Below are 24,616 nucleotides of genomic sequence, written 5' to 3' on the forward strand. Positions count from 1 at the left end.
GGTATTAATGAAAATTTTAGATTTATTTATCAGGAATCTCTCGTATACGTCTATAATTCCGGTATCAAACACTATTTCGTTTGATCATTCGTCTCATAACTCGTGCGACCAGATAAATGACGGGAATCATTTAAGCTAGACGCCATCAAAAGTATAAAAAAAATTCCCCTTGCGTTACTTTAGATTATTGACGCATTAGGAAACCTGTAACTAAAAGTTATGCCAAGACACAAAATATCTAAAAACTTACGCTAATAGTAATTTTACTTTCATTAAGAACTCTTGAGAAAATAAGAGTCTCAAAACATAGAGAATAGTTCTAGTCAAAGTAAAGTGGAATTCAAAGCAAGGACCAGAATATACTTAGGAACTAGGATCAGTGACAAACTAAAGGTAATTCCTCCACATTTCAGTGAATCTCGAGGACGAGATTTAAAACAAGGTGGAGAGGATGTAACATTCCCAAAATTTTTATTTATAAAATTTAAAATAAAGTATATAAAAACCTATGTTATTAAACGGATAGATCATGGGCAAGTTGACCTATAGAAATATGAGGTATTTTGGCGAACCTAGGAACCGTTTAATAATTTGACTATAAATTTCATTATATTTGAATCTACTCCGTTTTTAATGAAACTTGGTTCAAAATATAGACAAAAATATTCTCGTTCTAATGACATGTTCATTATTTTGCAAAACTTTATGTTTTAGAAGTTATAAGTGCCAAATAAGTGAAGCAATTGAATAAATTATATATATAAATAATAAAATAATAATAATTAAAACTTAACAATAAAGAAATATGTGCACGTGTGAGAGTGTGTGTAATTGAAAAGAATTGAATTCTTACACACATTAATGCATGTAGATACGTGGAAGTGAACATCCGTGTTCACTAAGTTTCCAAAAATCCAATATAAATAGAGCATCATTTCAACATCTCCAAATTGTTCAAACATTTCCTTTACACTCTGCCTCTCGATCTCTCTCATTCCTATATTTCTATTTTTATTATTATTAAATTTATAATACTCCAAAGCCCTGCCCCGTTTTAAGTGTTGTAACCCCTGATCACTGAGTCGATACCCTGTCCGATTGATTTAGGACCCACCAACGCATGTCAAGGCTATGCCCGACTACGTACGTTGGGGTTCTATCTCGTGACATATTGATAAAGTTGAATTGTGTTACTATACTTAACGCGAGTGCATTATATATTTTATTAAATAGTACAACAAACCTCCTAAAACACCCCTAACACCCCTACACATCCTAAAATATACCTCGTATACGATAAACGAGCCCGTATACCTTTTATATTAATAAAAATCAAATAAAACAAGAAAAATGGGTCGCTCGCGGGCCGCGACCAAGACTCTCAAGTCTGTCGTGGGGCACGACGGAGTGTTACTTGCCGGGCACTACTTTAGCCACGTGTCCCTACACGTTTCAACCCTATATACTGACTCAGCAACCCTATCGCCGCCTATATGGCCCTCGCGGGCCGCGAAAGATGAAGAAGAAGCCGTCGCGAGGCGCGAGCCGCCCTTCGACCAGCTATAAAAGGGGCCAGGATCGGCCATTTCAATTGTTCAGAATTTCTCTTTCTCTCTGAACACATATAGGCAATAATTTTAGTTAAAATACCCCCTAATTAGCGAAGCTCTGCCTCGTTGTAAGTATTTTAACCCCCGGTTACGTATTAGATACGCTGCCCGATTGATATAGTGCTCCGTAACGGCTGTTGAGGCTCTGCCCGACGTAGTCGTTGGAGTTCTGTCTCGGGGAGGGTATAACTAATGTAAAATTGGGTTATTATACTAACACGTGTGTATTATTTAAAAATTATAGATTATAACCAGGAAGCCACAGGAAATTACCAAAGATAGCAATGTGAGTAATCTCTTTTTTTTTGTAAACCTTTTTGTAAACTATTTTTACAAAACCTTAATTATTTTAAATTATAAATAGCAGTGATTGAGTATTTGTAATTCTTCAATTACTGCCGGTATGTTGGGGTTTTGTATACAAAATGTGGAACACGTTACCATTGGACAACAAGATAGCCAATGTGTAATATGACCCACCAGTGAGGATTGACAGTACTTAATGAGTAATTGTGTTGATATAAACATTGTAATCGCCCTCAGTAATGTGAATTGATAAAACTCTTCTTCGTTAAATTGGGATTCACTCACCAGTATTTCCCACTGACGAAAATGTTTTAAACGCGTTTCAGGTAACAAAATGTGAAAGCCAAATTGAAGCCAGCTGGAGAGCACTGAAGGTTGTAAGACCTTTAAAAACATTGAGTAATTTACTTGAAACATATATCACTTTATAAGTATCTTTTACCAAATATCCACAAAACGATAATTTACATGGATTTTAAATATTTTCAACAAAACTACTTCTACTTATTACACATAAGTTTCGTTTCAAAAGGACTATTATAATTGCAGAAGCTTTGACATTTGTGTGTTCGATCCTTTCGGGTACTTGATCATCATCCGCAATTCACCATCACCTATAATCCAGAAATTTTTCAAAACATTAGTCATTGATGTTTATAATGTGTATTAACAAGTACTAAAGTCAAAACACATAAAAGAACAACATTTTTCCTGCTCTATGTAATGTTCACTGTACAGTAAGAGTATTCACTGTACAGTAGGGGTTTCACTGAATAATAGGAGTTTTCACTATATAGTAGGAGTGTTCACTGAACAGTAGGGGTTTTCACTGAATAGTAGAAGTTTTCACTGTACAGTAGGAGTGTTCACTGAACAATAGGAGTGTTTCAAATTATTCGACCCGTTTACATTAATGAGGTATAAAATGTACTTATAAGCTCAAAACTTCCATAAGAACCACATCTTATCATCTGTTTACATTACGACACATTAAACTAAAACTCAAGTGCCGATAATAAGGTACATATGTCCTAATTTTTCCGTTTTGACTTAATTAGCAACATTTATCACTTTAACTTACCGAAGTTTAATACTTTGGTGATTTTGACCTGTTTGATTTCACTAGCGAATCCATCGCCCTTTTTGAATCAAACATATAGTATTCGAGTCAGTTTAACCCGGTGAACTTTTAAGTGGAATCCACCACTTTCTTCTTTTCTATATTCTCGACATTTCTACCTTTTCGTGTTTGGATACTACAAACAAAATCCTTCGTTTTTAGTATTATCCAACTTTATACCGATTTAATTATCATTCCACAACTAAGCATAAAAGTACTAAAACCAGATATTACGAAGCGAATAGCCGCGTACCTTTTCAAAGCTTTCCTTTTAAGCGGTTATCCGACCCGCTTTGTCCACTTGATGATCCACCCAAATCACCTATAAAATTTGATTCGAATATATTGTTTAGAACTCATGGTTCAATATTCGATATCTCATACTCTTGTTTAATCAATTAAACGATTATTTCATACTTTTCATGTATTTCAATTCATTCAAGCATTTTATCGAACATCTAGTGTGCATACTTAGTATTCTAACATTGTCATGTTCATGATTAATAACTTTAACCTTGTTTAGGCATAGTTATTCGATTCATATATCAAGAACACTATAATCACTCTATAATTTGCATCATAACCATCAATCAACATCCAGTATCACAAGACTATATGAATTCTTCACAAAAACCCATATACCCTTATATGACAAGTAATGAAACTCATGAATTATGACATGAATAAATCAATTCATAGTCTAATACTCCTTCCTAGACTTGTATTCATCAAAATTTACCCATAACATCCATTAATTTACCACTAATTTCTGTTATGAGAATTCAAAATCATCCCAACATCATTATATCTAAAAATTTAACATACCTTGTGACCTACTAAGTATGAGGATCACAAATTCAGCCTTGATTCACCTTCAATTGGGTTTTATTTCTTGGATTTTGAGTGAATTTAGAGGTGTTGGGGTTTTGAAAGAAGGAGAGTTCGTCCCTGGGTTTCTGATCGTTCTAGACACACACAAAATGTGTGTCTTTGATGTTTATCCAGATTTTGAACAAAATATCTTTCAAAATTTACACAATTAGTCCCTCAAATTTCCAAGTTAATACAATGGTTATAATTCTTTGATTTCCCCATCTTTTAAATTAAGAATTTAACTAGGTTAATTATTCCTAGTTTCGATTCTCATTATTTTATGATTAATATTCCAACTTATACATGTACAACAATATATATAGTTTAATAAATTTAGGGGTGTTACAGATCTACCCCCCTTAAAAGGATTTCGTCCTCGAAATCGGAATACGTACCGAATTAGGAAGGGTATAAGCGTTTCATTTCTTCTTCGGACTCCCAAGTGGTGTCTGATCCCTTCCGGTGTTCCCATTTGACTTCAACTTGATTAATTTCTTTATTCCTTAAGCTTTTGACCTTGCGATCAAGAATATCGATAGGCTTTACGACATAATTCAATTTATCATCAACTTCAATGTCGTCATAGCTTACATAAGTTGTTTCATCAGCTAAGCACTTTCGTAAGTGTGAAACATGGAAAGTGTTGTGTATACTACTCAATTCTTCCGGCAATTCGAGTCGGTATGCAACCTTACCTACCTGTTCCACGATTTTGAATGGTCCAATAAATCTTGGACTCAATTTTCCCCGTTTTCGAAATCGGATAACCCCTTTCCACGGAGATACTTTAAGCATAACCATATCACCAACCTGAAACTCGATTGGTCTTTGTCTTTTATCTGCGTAGGACTTTTGTCGATCTTGAGCAGCTTTTAAATGAGCCCGGATCACTTCAATCTTTTCATTAGTAATCCTGACTACATCTTTATGGGCTAATTCTCGCGGACCCACTTCACCCCAACACACCGGGGTTCGACACTTTCTACCGTAGAGCATTTCATACGGGGCCATTCCAATACTGGAATGATAACTATTGTTATATGAAAACTCTGTTAGTGGTAGATAAACATCCCAACTACCACCAAGGTCGATAATACATGCACGCAGCATATCTTCGAGCGTCTGAATAGTTCTTTCACTCTTCCCATCGGTTTACGGATGATATGCGGTACTAATGAATAATTTAGTACCCATTTCTTCTTGAAAATCGCGCCAAAAGCTTGAAGTAAAGCGCGTATCTCTATCCGATACGATAGACACTGGTACTACATGGCGAGATATGATTTCATTCGTGTATACCTCCGACATCTTCTCAGAAGTGTATGTTTCTCTAATTGGAATAAAATGAGCACTCTTGGTTAATCTGTCAACTACTACCCATATAGCATCAAATCCACGTGATGTTCTTGGTAATTTAGTTAACAGATCCATAGTAATGTGTTCCCACTTCCACACCGGAATGTCTAACGGCTGAAGTTTACCGTAAGGCTTCTGGTGTTCTGCTTTTACTTGTAAACAAGTTAAGCATTTTTCCACATACTTTGTGATGTCTCGCTTCATTCCAGGCCACAAATAATTTTGTTTAAAGTCTTTGTACATCTTGGTAGCTCCCGGATGAATAGAATAGCGGGACTTATGGGCTTCATCAAGAAGAAGAATTTTAACATTGCAAGTGTTTGGAACCCAGATTCGATCGAAATGGGTTTTCAATCCATTACTATTATACTGCAAGTCTTTGAGCTGACCCACTATTCTTTCCTTTTTCACATTTTCTTCTTTTACAGCTTCAGTTTGCGCCTCCTTGATTCGTTCAAGTAACCCTGAGGTCACTATTAACTGCATCGACTGTACCCGAATAGGTGAATATTCTTCTTTCCTACTCAGTGCATCTGCAACTATGTTGGCTTTTCCGGGATGATAATGAATTTCACAGTCATAATCCTTCACCGTCTCTAACCAACGTCGTTATCTCATATTTAACTCCTTTTGATCAAAGAAGTACTGGAGACTTTTATGGTCAGTGAAAATAGTACATTTCACACCATATAAATAATGCCTCCATATTTTTAAAGCAAAGACTACTGCCGCCAATTCCAGATCGTGTGTCGGATATTTCTTTTCATGAATCTTTAATTGTCTTGAAGCATACGCGATCACCTTTCCTCGCTGCATAAGTACACATCCGAGACCAAGCTGGGATGCATCTGAATAAAATAACCATATCTTCAGTCCCATCTGGTAACGTTAGCACAGGGGCACTGGTCAATTTTTCTTTAAGGATATGGAAGGCATCTTCTTATGCACTATCCCATACAAATTTCTCCTCTTTACGGGTCAACTTAGTTAATGGAGTTGCAATTTTGGAGAAATCTTGTATAAATCTCCGATAATAACCCGCAAGACCTAGGAAACTCCTAATCTCTGATGGATTCTTTGGAGGTTTCCATTTAGTCACAGCTTCTATTTTGGACGGATCTACCGACACCCCCTCGGCATTAATAACATGTCCTAGAAACTGTACCTCACGCAGCCAAAAGGCACATTTTAAAAACTTTGCGTAAAGTCTCTCACGCCTAAGCGTTTCAAGCACTTCGCGCAAGTGATATTCATGATCCGCATCGTTCTTTGAATATACAAGAATATCGTCAATGAAAACAATCACCAACTTGTCTAACATTGGTTTGCAGATGCGGTTCATAAGATCCATGAAAGCCGCAGGTGCATTAGTTAATCCAAAAGACATTACTAAAAACTCGTAATGCCCATAACGCGTTCGGAATGTTGTTTTTGGTATATCTTCTTCTTTTACTTTCAACTGATGATAACCCGATCTTAAGTCAATCTTCGAAAACCAACTTGTGCCTTGTAATTGATCGAACAAGTCGCCGATCCTAGGAAGCGGGTATCGATTCTTTACTGTGAGTTTATTCAACTCCCGGTAATCAATGCACATCCTCACACTTCCGTCTTTCTTCTTCACAAATAATACTGGCGCTCCCCACGGAGAAACGCTCGATCGAATAAATCCTTTGTCTAAAAGGTCTTGTAATTGCGACAACAACTCTTGTAGTTCTGATGGCGCTAATCGATAAGGAACCTTGGCTACCGGTTTCGCCCTCGGGACTAATTCAATACCAAACTCCACCTCACGCTCTGGTGGTAACCCTGGTAGATCCTCCGGAAAAACATCTTCAAATTCTCGTACAACTGGTACGTCTTTGATTTCTGGAGCCTCTTTTGTCGAATCATGTATGTAAGCCATATACGCCTTACATCCATGTCGAACCAGCTTGCAAGCTTTGATGAAAGAACAGATTATAGGGCTGCAGCTTTTCTCCCCATAAATAGTAACATGTTTTCCGCTTGGAGACATTAATTGTATCTCTTTACGGTTGCATATTACTTTCGCGTGATATCGAGCTAGCCAATCCATCCCGATTACCACTTGAAATTCTCCCATTGACATGGGAATTAAATCAACGAAATACTCTTCATCGTTAATGCTCAGTTTACAATTCCAACACATATCACAAACAATAAAACTTTTATTATCACCTATTTCTACTTCAAGTGGTATAGGTAATTTTGTTAACGTGAATGTAGGGTGTTGAATAAATCGATGTGATATAAAAGATCTATTTGCACCCGTATCAAATAAAATTCGTGCTGGAATTGAATTTACAAGAAATATACCTGAAACTACATCAGGTTCAGTTTTAGCTTCAGCGGCTGTCATGACCTTGCCCTTGCTTTCTGAGCAGCAGGCTTTGTATCAGTGGTGTCTTTGGTTCCCTCTAACTCCGGGCACTCAGACTTTTTGTGTCCCGGTTTGTAACATCTATAACATACTGACACCTTTCCCGGGCAATTTGCAACCACATGTCCCACTTTGCCACAAGTAGGACATGGTTTGTTTTTAAAATAGCATTCGCCCTTATGATTCTTTCCACAAATTTTGCATGGAGGTATCCCCCCTTTGTCAACTCCTTTCTTCGGAGCTTCATTCAGATTTTGTTTCTTTGCGGGGATTGGGTTTTTATCAAACACCCCTCGCTCACCCCTTTCAATCTGCTTTTTCAGCTCAATTTCCCTTTCACGTGCGGCATTCACTATCTCTGTAAGATGCCCGTATTTTGAAGGAGTCATAAACTCCCGATACTCCGCGCTCAGCATGTTGTAGTAGTAATATATTTTCTGTTATTCAGTCTGAACCAGCTCATTGCAAAACCTGAGCTTATCGAGAAAGATTCCTGTAATCTTCTCTATCGACTCAACATTATGCCTTAGCTGAATAAACTCTTCTTTAATCCTATTGATTATATCTTTCGGGCTATGATGTCTAAGGAACGATGTTTTGAATTCTTCCCATGTCATAATTCTCGTGGCCTCAATTCCCTGTTCCTTCTTCAGATTATCCCACCAATCCTTGGCTTGCCTCTTAACTGAACAATTCCGTATGCCACGAAATCAGTCTCATCACAAATGGGTCCTTTCAAATACCCCTTCAATGTCGCTAATCCATCGTTGACAAACGATCGGATCAACTTCACCATGATATAACGGGGGTTTGCATGCCATAAATTTATTATATGGGCACGCTTTCGATTTACCCGCATCTTTCTTTTCATTCATCTTATCGTCTATTACCGCTAAAAGCGTAGTTTGTAGTCTATCAATGAACTGCGGTAGACTAGCTTCTAAAGCTTTTCCGACTTCCTCGGAAATAGCAGCTTTCATCTCTTCAGTTACACGAGATGTTGATTCCTTTCCGGTTTCACCGGCCATTGCTTTGACTGAAATATTCACAATAGTTAATCAATAACTATTTAATTCATTTCCACCTTATTACATGGAAATTTATATTACACATACTTAATCACAAGTAATGTGTATTTCTTTTTAGGTTCGGTCAAGTACATATCTTGCCTTACCTTTCTTACTTAGTGTATTTCCCCGGGTTCGAGCGTATTCATACACTCCTCCCATACACCTTTCATATATTTTTCATTATCTAATTCTATAAATCTAGACTCATTTATAATTAACTCTTACCAGATGTCTTGATCAAGCTTTGAACCGAACACACTTTATCTTAACGAGGCTCTGATACCAACTTGTAAGACCTTTAAAAACATTGAGTAATTTACTTGAAACATATATCACTTTATAAGTATCTTTTACCAAATATCCACAAAATGATAATTTACATGGATTTTAAATATTTTCAACAAAACTACTTCTACTTATTACACATAAGTTTCATTTCAAAAGGACTATTATAATTGCGGAAGCTTTGACATTTGTGTGTTCGATCCTTTCGGGTACTTGATCATCATCCGCAATTCGCTACCATCACCTATAATCCAGAAATTTTTCAAAACATTAGTCATTGATGTTTATAATGTGTATTAACAAGTACTAAAGTCAAAACACATAAAAGAACAACATTTTTCCAGCTCTATGTAGTGTTCACTGTACAGTAGGAGTATTCACTGTACAGTAGGGTTTCAGTGAATAATAGGAGTTTTCATTGTACAGTAGGAGTGTTCACTGAACAGTAGGGGTTTTCACTGAATAGTAGGAGTTTTCACTGTACAGTAGGAGTGTTCACTGAACAGTAGGAGTGTTTCAAATTATTCGACCCGTTTACATTAATGAGGTATAAAATGTACTTATAAGCTCAAAACTTCCATAAGAACCACATCTTATCATCTGCTTACATTACGACACATTAAACTAAAACTCAAGTGCCGATAATAAGGTACATATGTCCTAATTTTTCCGTTTTGACTTAATTAGCAACATTTATCACTTTAACTTACCAAAGTTTAATACTTTGGTGATTTTGACCTGATTGATTTCACTAGCGAATCCATCGCCCTTTTTTAATCAAAGATATAGTATCCGAGTCAATTTAACCTGGTGAACTTTTAAGTGGAATCCACCACTTTCTTCTTTTCTATATTCTCGACATTTCTACCTTTTCGTGTTTGGATACTACAAACGAAATCCTTCGTTTTTAGTATTATCCAACTTTATAACGATTTAGTTATCATTCCACAACTAAGCATAAAAGTACTAAAACCAGATATTACGAAGCGAATAGCCGCGTACCTTTTCAAAGCTTTCCTTTTAAGCGGTTATCCGACCCGCCTTGTCCACTTGATGATCCACCCAAATCACCCATAAAATTTGATTCGAATATATTGTTTAGAACTCATGGTTCAATATTCGATATCTCATACTCTTGTTTAATCAATTAAACGATTATTTCATACTTTTCAAGTATTTCAATTCATTCAAGCATTTTGTCGAACATCTAGTGTGCATACTTAGTATTCTAACATTGTCATGTTCATGATTAATAACTTTAACCTTGTTTAGGCATAGTTATTCGATTCATATATCAAGAACACTATAATCACACTATAATTTGCATCGTAACCATCAATCAACATCCAATATCACAAGACTACATGAATTCTTCACAAAAACCCATATACCCTTATATGACAAGTAATGAAACTCATGAATTTTGACATGAATAAATCAATTCATAGTCTAATATTCCTTCCTAGACTTGTATTCATTAAAATTTACCCATAACATCCATTAATTTACCACTAATTTCTGTTATGAGAATTCAAAATCATCCCAACATCATTATATCTAAAAATTTAACATACCTTGTGACCTACTAAGTATGAGGATCATAAATTCAGCCTTGATTCACCTTCAATTGGGTTTTATTTCTTGGATTTTGAGTGAATTTAGAGGAGTTAGGATTTTGAAAGAAGGAGAGTTCATCCCTGGGTTTCTGATGGTTCTAGACACACACAAAATGTGTGTCTTTGATGTTTATCCAGATTTTGAACAAAATATCTTTCAAAATTTACACAATTAGTCCCTTAAGTTTCCAAGTTAATACAATGGTTATAATTCTTTGATTTCCCCATCTTTTAAATTAAGAATTTAACTAGGTTAATTATTCCTAGTTTCGATTCTCATTATTTTATGATTAATATTCCAACTTATACATGTACAACAATATATACAGTTTAATAAATTTAGGGGTGTTACAAAGGCTTAGAAAAGTGGCTATAAAAGTTACCTAAATAGAAAGGAGATTTTGTTTTCAATAATTAGGGTTTATCCCTATCAATGTATTGTAAAGAAAACTCGGGTTCTATCTCATTTATCTATTTTAAACCTTTTGGTGTTTAACTCTGATAAAAATATTTCCTAACTACGGTCCTGATGAAAATTTCCGCTGCCAAATTAATAAACACCGACTGGTTCGCGGCTCCCGCTCCCAGGATGGGGTTGGGGGTTGTGACATTTAGTTAGTGGTTGATTGAGTAATTAACAGAAAGTAGTATTTATAAAACTTTGGTTTGCACCAGAGTCAAATAATACTTTAGCATAGACATCATGAACGAGCAACGTACCGGTAATCACATCCGGAATTAACTCGGCTTCCTTGGTTGTTAGTACGAATGCTCTAGCATTCTTCTTAGGTCCTTCCGTTGCCTTTGCCTTGTTGTTAGTTGTTGTAGCCAGTTTTGGACAGTTTGGTCGGATATGACATGCCTCTCTGCAGTTGTAGTATATTCTAGCGCGAGCTTTTCTTCTACACTCTTCTTCTTTATGTCACGGTATCTTGCAGAAGTTGCAAAACACCACGCACTTTCCTGAATGTTTCTTTTTACAGGACTTCCAGAAAGGCGATGAAGAAGACAAACCTATTCCTTTCTTACGGTAGGAATTACCAGAACGTAGTTCCTGGGTAATCCTCTGGGCTAGATCCTTTTTTCTGGTTTTCTTCCTGTGTGCGTATCAGTCCATCTGTCAGAGTGTTAGCAAGCTCCACTGTTTCTTCAATTGTTTGTGGTCTAGCCACTTTGACCATATCTCTGATTTCACTGATAAATCCCCATATGTAACGGGAGATTAATACTGGTTCTGGCAAAGCCAATGTTGGTACTATTCTAGTATACTCGAAGAACTTGGTAGTAAATTCATGACAATTTACCCCAATCATTTTATGGTTTAGGAATTTATTGGCTATCTGCTCCTTTTCATGAGGAGGACAAAATTTCCTTTCAATTATTTCCTTAAAATTATTCCATTCCATATTATAGATCATGTCACTTCCTTTTGATTGAAGAATAGTATTCCACCATTCTAATGCTTCATCTTTGAAAAGGTTAGAAGTATACATGATTTTATATTCTTCAGCACATTTACTAATTTTTAAAACCGCTTCAGTCTTCTCTAACCAGCGTAAGGCTGAAATGGCTCCTTCATTACCCGAGAATTCGATTGGTTTGCATGACAGGAATTCTTTGTAAGAACAACCATAAGCGATGGTTTTCTTTTGTTTTGGAATTGGAGCTTTGACAAGAATGCTATTATCTCTGTTAACATTGTGCCTCGGTTCGGTGTGCGTACGTTTACTGCCTCTAATAGTATTATCGTTTACCGTCTTAGGTTTATTAATAGCATCGATAATAAATGGCATGGCATCTATTATTCCTTGTGCTACTATATGTTCTATAGCACTTTTATCCACGTGGTTTCCGTTATCGTTATTATTCTGAACTTCCTAATTTACTTCGTTCGACATATGGATTGTAAACATTATCATGTGTTAATATCACATAATAAGTTAAACAAACAAATATTTGAACACATTTAATCAAAACCGTTGATCATTACGACGTTTACTATATATATATATATATATATATATATATATATATATATATATATATATGATGCATCCATACAAACTATAACTATAATTCTACAAGTTAGTATTTATATGTGTCGCTACATAAATATATATATATATATATATATATTATTACTATTATAGATTTTATATTCTCTTTTATTATCAAATTAAAAGGAAAGTATATATATATTATAGTATATTTGGATTTGTCGTTTTTCAGAACTGCATCTCCCTCTCGTCGTACTTCCAGACGAGATTTTCTCCTATACCACGGATCCTGTTTCCTTCGTCTATAAGTTCTTCGCCATAGTGACGAAGTTCAACTATATTTTCAGGATTCATAGGAGGGAGTATTGCTAGTATGGGTTTGTTGTATGCAGGTACTGGTTCTCCGTATGGTAAATAGGGATTGGGTTCGTTTATCAGGTTCTGAAATTCCCAGTCATTTGTCCACCATTGTTCTAGTGGATTTGGTGCAGGTTACCTGGGGGTTTCTTCGGGGTTAAATGCTGGTATAGGTAGTGGGTTTTCTTGAATAGGTTCAGGGTACAGTTGTATCGGTCCTAGAGGTTGTTCTGGGTATAATGGTAACAATTGGGGTTCTGGTTCTGCTAACAGATTTAGGTTTGTTTCATTTCCTGCAGGTTGGAAAAGATCATAATTTGCTAATCTTCTATCGAATTCCTCCCACAGAGGTTTGGTCACGGGTATTTGAGCGGTTCCCTCTACTAGGGTTATGGTTGCTTCCTGGTTTTTATTTTTCTTTCTCTTTTCTCTCTTTCCTTTGTTAAACCAACCTCTCTTCTTAGGTGGAAAGGTTTCGGTTGATTTAGCCCGGAAAACAAAAGATTCTTCTATGTCTGCCTCGTATCCGAGTGCAATCCCGGATGGTCCTTCATCCATTTCTGAGTCAGACATGTGTTGAAAGGCATCGGACACATTTTGGTCACTCATACTGTGAACTCAAAAATTGTCAAAATAACATAAAAATTCTACACACATATGATTATTATATTCATAATAATAACACATAAGTTATTATATTAATTTCCTAACAATAATGTTTAAGTTTTAGGTATTAAAAGAACACCTAAATGGCTTAAACCAGTGGCTTTGATACCACCTTCTGTCACAACCTCTGACCCTACCTTAGGTAGGAGTCGTGAAGCCAGATGACAGGTGGTATCGGTGTTTATTAAATTTGCAGGAGAATAAATTATATCAGGATCGTAGTTAGGAAATAATTTCAGAGTTTGTAAAACACCAAACTTTTAATATTAAACAAATGGGCTAAAACTTATATTCCATTCAAATGTTCTTATAGGATAAACCCTAATTACTGAAAACATAAATTTCTTCTTTTATTCAGGTAATCATAGCCACTTTATTTAAGCCTTCAGTTCTCCATAGCGGGCTTCTATTACCTTCACAGTAAGTTACCTGAAACGCGTTTGAAAACATTTTATCAGCAAAAATACTGGCGAGTTCGTTCCATTTTATAAAAAGAAACATTGTTATATTTTACAGTATCAAGTGGGATTACAATGTTTATATCTAACAAAAACTCCAAAGTATTTGTCACTCGACCGGGTCTGTGACTATTGTCATATCACACATTGGCACACCTATTGTCCAATGGTGAAGATTATCAAGCAATGTATACAAAACCCCAAATACCAGTAGTAATTGCAGAATACAAAAACTTAATCACTGTAAGTATAACTGAAAAACATTTAGGGTTTTGCAAAGCATTTTAAATAAAAAGAGAATGACTCACTTTGTAAACTTAGGGTTTTAACTAAACAGCCTCTTGGTAATATATCCTGGTATAATTCCTGAGTTCCTAATAAAATATACAATGCACATGTGTTAGTGTAATAACCCAACTCAAACTTTATCGATACATCACGAGATTAAAACCCCAACGTAGTTAACAAAGTGTAGCCTTATTCAGGCAGCACCTTGGCATCCGTTGTTGGGTTTAGGATCGATCGAACAGGGTATCGAGTCAGTGACTAGGGGTTAAAATATTTACAACGGGGCAAAGCTTTGCAGGACTTAGGGGTGTAATACTAATAAACGGAGAATAGAAGTAGAGGTTTTCGTCAAAGTTTGAACGAAAAGGTGTACAGGCTTCAGTCCCAAGGTCCTGCATTTATAGGGCCAACTTGGTCCCTCCCGCGCGTAGCCACAGGTGTGCGGACTCTTCCTCGTGTCACGGCTGGTGACCACTAGTCCTAGACTAGCCTGGTTTGCATGTATAGCCTGCTATTCGATCTTATCAAGTTCCACACGTCCTGGTTACTTGTCGCTTGTCGCGGGAGCTGGAGGGGGTCCCTCCCGCGTGTCTCCTGAGCGTCCAGTTTCAAGATTCTTTGTTTTTCGCACTGGTTCGCACCGTACAAGTTTGGGGTTACGATCAGAGGTCCTTATAAGGTGTTATGGGTGTCGTTACAGTGTGCATGGTTCAGTTCAGTTTTTGGGTAAAACCAAAACCGTAACTGAAAGTTCGGTATTTGAAAACCATTTGATTTTGATTTTTCGGTTTCGGTTATTTCGGTTTTTCAGTTTTTGAAACAAATTACGTAAGATTAAAACCTTAAAAGTATAATTTAAAGTTTAAGATTCTTTCTTAAATGTTTACATTTAAGTTAATATATCTAGTCTTTTTAATTAATATTCTTCACATAAACCTAACCTTCTAATCTATATTAATATTTCTCTAAAGTTTTTGTTAAGACGTTTTCTTTTATAATACCTTGAAAACCAATTAATTTTTATGTTAAATTTTGTTATTTCTTATAACAATTAATAAATCATTTTAATGATAAATAAACATGTTAATGTTCTTATTATAAATACTAGTGGGAATGCCCGCGCGTTGCGGCGGGTGTCCTAATTTATATCAGATTCAGTTATGATGTCTATTACAAATGTTGACGTTAAAACATGAAGTTTTTAAAGTATATTTTTTATGTATACGTCATCCTTCCTCATTAAAAAGTTAATATATAACTCTAATCCAATAAAAATAGATTAGACCCTTTTATGCAGAAAAAAAAGGATTATACCCTTTACTCCCACTAAAAACTTAATTTATCATATAAGAGTGGGGATCCTACGGAGAGTGTGTTTTTTCTAGAAAGTGTAGGAAGCGATCTGGGCCATCAGATGAGTGTGTTTAATGGTTGAGATCATTTTGGCGGCATTTTGGTAATATACGTGTCTTTAATATAGGCCAATTTAATTGATTGTGGGTACATGTGTTATTTAAGTTGCTTTAAATAAGGAAATTACTACCAATCATAAAACCACCTCCAAAAATGTCGCAATTTTTTTATCTCTCTCTAATCCCTCACATTTGAAAACACCAAATCATACAAAAAATAACGATAAATCAGATATAGCGATAAAACACAATGTGACGAACTAGTGACTGACTGCTAAAACACAACATCAAGAATGCCAACTGATAGAACACAACGTGAACCGGTAACTAACTGATAAAACACAACATCAAAAATGCCAAAATCGTATCAATCGGTAGCTGATAAAACACATTGTGATAAAACAGTAACTGATAACATACATTGTGATGAAACCAATAACTGATAAAACACAACATCAAGAAGGCCAAAATCACATCAACTAGTAACTGATAAAACACATTGTGATGAAACAGTAGATAAAATACAAAAGAACATGCCATTCATGAATCACAACTGGTGTAACACATTGTGATGAAACCGGTAATTGCTGAATCACAACATCAAGAATGCCAAAAATCATATCAACCAGTAACCGATAAAACACATTGGGATGAAACAGTAACTGAAACCAGTAACTGCTAAAACACATTGTGATGAAACCAGTAACTAGGGGTGTGTAAAAAAATCTGAATTCGAAACCGATTCCGAAATATCCGAAATTCCGAAACCGAATTATCTGAATTTTCGGATATCGGAAAATTTGGATATCCGAATTTCGGATATCTAAAAATTCGGATTCGGATATCGGTTTTGAAAAATTTCGGATAGTTCGAATATCCGATATCCGAAATGTTAAATTTTGTTATTTTTTAATTATTAATTTTATTTAAATATATATATCATTTAGAGAAACCCTAGTCCCCTAATTTCATTTTTTCGTTGCCCCCCTCAACCTCAGACTTCTAACTTTCTTCTCTAAATTCAATATTTCAAGCCTAATCGGTTGAAATCAAACTTCCGACTACATAGGAATCGCAACAGAGTTAAGAACGAAGCCGATACCAATAGATCTGAGCTCATTGTCAAAGAAGACGATCAAAAATACGCCGCTGTATGTGCGGTACTAAACGCCCATCGCCGCCGGTGACATCATCCTAGTTGGCCTCCGTGATTACCAGGTTGATAATGCTGATTCGTCGGTGAAGTCGATGCGGAGGATGACAAGGACGATGATGAATACATTGATAAAATCTAGTGTATGTGATTGATGTGTTAATTTTTTCTCCATTTTGTAATATATGGGTCTGTTTGGATATAGAATGGATTTGTGCAGGTGTTTAATCAAGAAGTTTGTTTTGGATTTAGTTGTAAAACATTATCAATTTGATTTTTTTTTTGCTTTTAAGAATCTGAAATACATAGATGTTTATGTGCAAACTTATCATTTATAGATAAACGTAGTCTGTTCTTCCATTGTATAAGATATTAATGTCTTTGCATTCGATTTGTTGCTTTTTAGTTAACAATTTGATGGATTGAAAAGATATATTTTGTTTGATTTTTATTTTCGAACAATTATTTCTGGAATTTCGGATATCCGTTTCATTATCCGAACATTCGGATATCCGAAATTTCGGATGCGGATTCGGATAGTGAAATTTAGCTATCTGAAATTTTGGATATCCGAATTTCCGGATATCCGGTTTTGAACACCCCTACCAGTAAGTAACTGATAGAACACAACGTGGACCAGTAACTACTGATAAAATACAACATCAAGAATGCCAAAAATTATATCAACCAGTAACTAGTAACTGATAAAACACATTGTGATGAAGTAGTACCTGAAACCAGTAACTGCTAAAATACATTATGATGAACCCAGGAACTGATAAAACACAACGTGAAGAAATTGTTAATGATTTGAATTTCGTAATTTAAAGTAACTACCCTTTTGAAATCGTAATGTTTGAAATAGTCAAAGAGATATACGTTTCCATAAATATCTGGATAGTTAGTTTAGGATATAAAATATTCCAAAATAAAATTAATAATCAAATTATCATCACGCCCTTTTGAATAAAAAAAACTAAAAGCCACATGTCACCTCCCTATTGCTTCCTAGACTTTCTAGGAAACTTAGGCTTTCTAGCCAACTCCCACTCTATCATATACATTCATCGAATAAAAACTCACAATATCAAATATATTAATTTTTAGATTTATGATATATCTTTCTAGATGTCTGTTAAAATGAAAATTTGTAGAGTAAGAATAAACATAAGAATATAATGATCATAGTATAAATCCTGTTTTATTAAGTTGAGAAAATTTTTATATATTTGGAACCGATGAGGTAGTCTATTACAAAGGCACAAGGAATTCGTTCCAGATGTTGGTATTCTTCTCGTACATTTTTTTTTACACTAATATTAGCATCTGTAGCAGCTATAAAAACCGATTAAAACTTAACAATGGGGGTCATTATTCTCAGTAATTTTGCATTGAAGACTAAATGTTTTCTTTTAAAGAAAAAAAAATGATAGACCGAGTAAAACCAAGCAAAACTGTAGTTTGACAAAAAAAAGTCAAATGCACCACCATCTATGCATATACCAATCATGATTGACCCGTATCTACAAATACCCATTTTGGCCTGCTATGTGATGATCTATCAATCTTAAAAAGTTGTGTTCTCCATTAGAGAGTTATAAGAAGTAACGCATAAAAATAAAAAAGGAACAAAGTGTTCCAATTTTATAACACAATTGAATTTACCAAAGCATCATAACTACACTTTACTCTTTTAGACCAGACTGTCAAAATTGGTAAGTTGTAATGTGTTTAAACAAGAAACATGTGAAAACAATGTTCAAGAATAACAGTTCACTGAGAACTTACATGCATGAGTGCATGAACAACTCTAAAAATGACAATCTCAATCACGTACTTAAATTAAGTTAAATTCATAGTCAATCACGACAAGCTAGCCTATGGTAGTGAAGGGGTATGGTCCCAAAAAGCCGAGCAGACCATTCACAGGTTGCGCGCGGGACCATACTCCTTACTCAGCAAGCTGATCAATCTTAGACCCGCGCGGGCTGCTTAAGCAGAGCTTGACCTCGTGCGAGGTCCAAACAAGAGATAACATCTTAGCGTTCTGAATAAGAGCCTTCAGCACCTACAACCCTGCGCGGGCTAGTTACGTGCTCAGCAAGGGTCGCGCAGGAGTTAGAGCGCAAGGCCACTTCAGAAGGTACATAAGGTACAAGTGGCAGAATAAAGAGCCATTCAGTGTCCACCAGGCTGTGCTCTATCATGCTCCACGATCGTCTGACGTGCAGGAGACAATAAGAACACAAGGACGTCTATGTGGCACCAATCAGGGGGCGGCGACACCTGTCCCATGATCTCCACTTACCTGCTGATGGCAGAGGGACACAAGGCCGACAACGAGGACACGTGGCTTCAATCATGGTGCGCCAGCACCGGAGATCTTCTAGAAGGCACTAACGGTCGATACCAGTGAGAAAAGAAGGATATTCCCTGTTTGTCGCCTTCCGGCCCAAGGCCCATCAGCCCATCTCTTCTTACACCTCTCCGACTATAAATAGAGACCTCCATGCACAGTTTAACCATTCTAGTCTCTTCACTCTCACTCTTAACACACACTTATTTCCTCAAAGCAGATACTTATTCTCACGCCGGAGTCTGGTTAAGAGGGCAACCCCCATATTCCACTCTTAACGAGCTAACGATGTTCTGTTTTGCAGGAAGATCGGATCAAATCGGAGCTCAGGAAAGTTTCAGAAGATTAACCCTCATGTTTGAAACATAAACCAAACTAATTAACTCTAAAATTAGTTCTGTGTTTCTTCATTGGCGCCCACTGACTTTTAGAATCACTTTCATCATCTTTTTTCTAAGTTTTCGTTGTTCTCTTGATCATGGTTGGTCAAGGGATAATCCCTGATTTCGGTTTTGGCACGAACTCCAACGTAGGATTGGGGGAGGACAATCACAACGTCCAAGTCCAACCTGTTGAGGAGATAGGCAAAATCGAAGCAACAAACACTGGGGGACCCCGCACGAGCGTCACTCGCATCACTCCAATGGGAACCCCAGGAAGTCATGTCGCTGGTCCTTCAAACCCAGCTCCAAACCCGAACATTTCGGCGTTACTAGGGCTACCAGAAGGCGAAACTTTAGCTTCTTAGTACGCCAAACAGATTGCTACCATAAACGTTGCGTATTAGTCTTTGAGCGCGCAACAAGCAATTCTGCAAGCTGAACCATCCTTGGTTACTCCTCCGGGTCCAAGTCAGGGGGCGCGCCAGACACCCCCGTAGCAGAATATTCAAGGAAGAACCAACATACCTCCTCTCCTGAGAAGGCCAAGCATGCATAACACGCGCGACACACGTGGGGAGACAGGCAGTTATTATAACCATCCGTCAAATGTTCAAAAGGGTCCAGTTCATAGCCGGCTCGGGCCGCGCAACATGAACAACGAATGGGACGACACGGATCCGGATGATTATACTTGGCAAGAGGATGAGGGTTCCTAAGTTTTCAACCGTTTGCAGAAAATCATGAGTCTTACAAGCCAAGGCAGCGCATCGCATACAGCGAAGAAGCGGAACGAGACTTCAGCCTCGCCTATAGACCAGCTGAAGCAGCCGAACACTCGAAATACATTCCAAAGATTGCTCTAGCCCAGCTATCAAAAGAAAAATTGCCTCCAACAATGGTAAAGTTCAATGGTCTAACTGACCCAGACGATCATGTTCGAGTATTTACAAGCGTTGGTGTTATGGGAGGACAGAACATGCCAATGTGGTGCCATCTGTTTATCAAGACCTTCACAGGGGCTGCTCACGCCTGGTTCGACAGCCTTTCGCCTGGAAAGATCACGTCATGGGTCGACTTCAGAACCCAATTTGTAAATCATTTCAGCCAGCAAAGACGTTATCAGTGCGACACAGCTAAGGTAACAGACATCTGGCGCAGAGACAACGAGGGGCTAGAAGATTTCATCACTAGCTTCAACAAGGAATGTTTAGAGATTGGTGGTGTTAATGAACAATTGATGCGCGCTCACTTCAAGAAAGCCATTCGATGTGATAGTCTCATCAGGACTATCACAGGAAAAGACGGTATGCCCAAGGAATGGGACAAACTCATGGAGGCCGCGAAGATAGTAGCGCAAACCGAAGAATCGTTGGCCGGTACCAAAAACTCTTACACTGAAGATCGTTTTTCCAAGGGAAGCTCGCGCGATAACAACAGGCGGAACAAAAACAGAAACCCTGGGTGGAAAGCAAACCAGTCCAGCAGTTATGATGAAAGGCCTCGCTTTAAAGAAGACGTGCGAGACACAATCGATCGCATCGGTTATCGAAAGGCAGTCAGGAACGAGAATCGAGAAAAACACTGGACTCCGCTCATTAGGACACCGAAAGAGGTGCTCATGAAGGAGAACCATGACTTCAAGGCACCAAAGCCTATGACAAACAAGAAGGGGCAAGATCCAAACCTGTACTGCAATTTTCACAAGGATACAGGTCATCTGACGGATGATTGTATCAGTCTAAGGTAAGAAATTGAAAAAGCGCTGAAAAGCGGAAAGTTAAGCCATCCGGTCAAAAATGTGCGCAAGGAGACGCGCCAAATTTAGAGGAATGATGATGGAAACCAGAAGAAGGTTAGGCGTTTAGAGACACACATGGTCAATGGACCAAGATACAGCGCAAGAGACAAAGGCAAGCGCCCATTCGAACCAGCATGGCAAGAGCAACAAGTCATCTTCCCGATAGTACGCGGGGGACCACGCGCCACGCGCCCCGTCGTCATTACTGGCATCATAGGTCACTATGAAACAGAATACATCTTCATCGATCCGGGAAGTACAGCTGATATCATTTATGAACAATGCTTCAATCAGTTTGATGATGAAGAAAAAGCGCGCCTCAAACCTGTTGATTATCCTCTTTCGGGATTCTACAATGAGATGGTCTTCCCACTAGAACAGATCAGTTTCCCCGTCACGCTATCTGACGGGAAACATTCAAGAACTATAAACGTCAACTTCATGGTGATGCCAGTCAAATCAAAGCATGATGTTTTAATTGGGAGAGAAACCCAAGGAGAAATGAACATGGTGACCTCCACACCCCACTCAGCCATTGGCTTCCCAACTGAGACGGGGGTGGCGATTATCTATGCAAAGAAGGAAGTGATGGCAGCTGAGGATGCGCGCCCAGTCAAAGCGCCAAAAATTTCAACAACCGAGCCAGAAAAATGGGTCTTGAACCGCAAGTACCCATAACAAACGGTGACGATAGGCCATGCAATCTCACCAAATATCAGGACGCACCTCAAGCAGTTACTGTTCAAGAACATGGACATTTTCTCCTGGACTCTGGCCGACATGACCGGTGTCCCGCGCGATGTCACTGAACATTGTCTTAACACTTATCCCTCCGTCGAGCCAAAAGTGCAAAGAAGGCGCAGCCTAGGGGCGGATAAGACGAAAGCTATGAATGAGCAAGTTTGTGAGCTGCTAAAGGCAAGAATTCTGAGGGAGATGCGCTATCAAAGTTCGGTTGCAAACCCTGTTATGGTCGAGAAGTCTACTGGAGGATGGCGCATGTGTGTTGATTATACTGATCTCAATAAGGCATGTCCCAAGGATTGTTATTCGCTGCCTGAGATCGACAAGAAGATAGACTCTCTCGCGTCATACAGGTGGAAATGTTTTTTGCATTGCTATAAAGGGTATCATCAAGTCCAGATGGTGCTGGAAGATGAAGATAAGACTGCGTTCCGCACTGACATCGGAATTTTCTTTTACACAAAGATGCCCTTCGGGCTCAAGAATGCTGGCGCAACATACCATCGGCTCATGGACACAATATTTGTTGAAGATATCGGGAAGCATATCGAAGTATACATTGATGATCTCGTGATCAAGAGTCCCGAGGATGACCAGATGTTAAAGGACATAGAGAAGACATTCAATTCTCTAGGAAGTGTGAACATGAAGCTGAATCCAGCGAAATGTTCTTTTGGTATGGAGGAAGGCAAATTTTTAGGTTCGTGGTTACAAACGGTGGTTTCATGGTTAACCCCGAAAAAGTTCAAGCCATAGAGCGGATGCCGTCACCGTGCACGATCAAAGAGATGCAAAGATTGGTCGGCCGCTTAGCCGCGCTTAATCGATTTCTATCAAATCACGCTGCAAAATCGTACCCTTTTATCAGTACTTTGTGCAACTGCGTGAAAAAGCAAGAATTCAAATGGACGCCAGAAGCATAAGCTGCCTTCCAACAAATGAAGGAGTGTTTGATCATGCTCCCTACACTAACCACGCCGTTTGAAAAAGAACCACTCATTCTGTACTTGTCTTCTTCGGACAAGGCAATTGGGTCGGTATTGTTGGTGGAAAGAGATGGAGTTCAGACTCCAATTTACTATGTCAGTAGGGTGCTTACAGATCCAGAAACACGATACTCCACCATGGAAAAGTTAGTGCTCGCGCTGTTACATGCCTCCAGGAGGCTGCGTAGGTATTTTATTGGGCATGTGATCATAGTGCTTACTAACTTCCATATCGGTACAATTTTGCAAAAGCCAGAGACATCAGGTCGCTTGGCAAAGTGGGCAATCGAACTGGGGGACCACAACATTCTGTACAGGCCACGCCCAGCCATTAAAGGTCAAGTATTAGCACACTTCATCACAGAAGTCCCAGAGGATAAGATCAAAGATTGTGAAGTTGTTAACACTCCCATCAAAGACACATCCGATGGATTATGGTTGCTATATACTGATGGGGCCTCAAACGAAGACGGCGCATGAGCTGGATTGCGCCATGTTAGCCCAGAGAAACATGAGTTCACATACACCATCAAGTTGGATTTTAAGAATACCAACAACGAGGCTGAATATGAAGCATTTTTGGAAGGCCTGCGCCTGGCCATCAAGATGGGAGCGCAAAACTTACAAGCGCATGTCGACTCTCTGCTGATCGCAAGTCAAATCAATGGGTTATATGATGCGAAGGGCGAAGTTATGGCTTTGTATTTAGAGCAAGCGAAGGAGTTGCTTTAGCAGTTCAAGTCATACAAGGTTGTTCATATCAATCGATCTGAGAACAAGCCAGCAGACGCGCTAAGCAAGCTCGCTTCAACAGCCTTCCAACATCTCGCCAAAGATGTAAGAATCGAAGTCTTAAAAAACCCATCTGTTTTGTTGCGACAAGTGAATGTAATCAAGATAGGGCCACCATCATGGATGACTCCTATCATTCAATATCTTCAAGAAGGAATTCTCCCTGAGAACAAGGCAGAGGCCAGAAAGATACAAAACAAAGCGTTGTTCTATGAGATGAATGGAGGAATTTTGTACAGAAGATCCTTCTTAGGGCCACTAACCCTCAAGATGCAAGCTACCTGATCAGGGAGATTCACGAAGGCATCTGCGGCATTCATGCAGGCCCACGCATGGTTGACGCTCTAAAGGAGCTGCGCAAATGCGACTCATGTCAAAGGCACGCCCCGAAAACCCTACGCCCAAAAAATGATCTCATCCCTGTGTCCACTGCCTGGCCTTTCCAGCAGTGGGGGATCGATATGGTGGGACCTTTCCCTGAGGCTCCTGGAGCTGTGAAATTCATAATTGTTGCCGTTGATTATTTCACCAAATGGGTGGAGGCCAAAGCACTCGCTTCAACTACTGCAATGATGGAGCGCAAGTTCAT

General features: G+C 38.1%; 2 protein-coding genes and 1 long non-coding RNA gene across 3 annotated transcripts; 2 read left to right on the plus strand and 1 right to left on the minus strand.

Moving 5' to 3' along the window:
• Positions 1 to 2,319: 2,319 nt before the first annotated feature.
• On the minus strand, positions 2,320 to 3,995 carry LOC110934610. Its single transcript, XR_002588479.2, has 3 exons — positions 3,862 to 3,995; positions 3,290 to 3,358; positions 2,320 to 2,530 (listed from the first exon to the last, which is right to left on the minus strand). It is a non-coding gene; the product is annotated as an uncharacterized LOC110934610 (long non-coding RNA).
• A 16,607-nt stretch (positions 3,996 to 20,602) lies between these two features.
• Positions 20,603 to 21,454, plus strand: LOC110933315. The gene has a single exon (XM_022176543.1). The coding sequence runs from the start codon at positions 20,603 to 20,605 to the stop codon at positions 21,452 to 21,454; it is 852 nt and encodes a 283-aa protein (XP_022032235.1).
• A 126-nt stretch (positions 21,455 to 21,580) lies between these two features.
• Positions 21,581 to 22,183, plus strand: LOC110933316. Its single transcript, XM_022176544.1, has one exon. The coding sequence runs from the start codon at positions 21,581 to 21,583 to the stop codon at positions 22,181 to 22,183; it is 603 nt and encodes a 200-aa protein (XP_022032236.1).
• Positions 22,184 to 24,616: the final 2,433 nt, after the last annotated feature.

The sequence above is a fragment of the Helianthus annuus genome, chromosome 11 (genome assembly GCF_002127325.2).
Source record: "Helianthus annuus cultivar XRQ/B chromosome 11, HanXRQr2.0-SUNRISE, whole genome shotgun sequence".
Classification (NCBI taxonomy): Eukaryota; Viridiplantae; Streptophyta; class Magnoliopsida; order Asterales; family Asteraceae; genus Helianthus; species Helianthus annuus.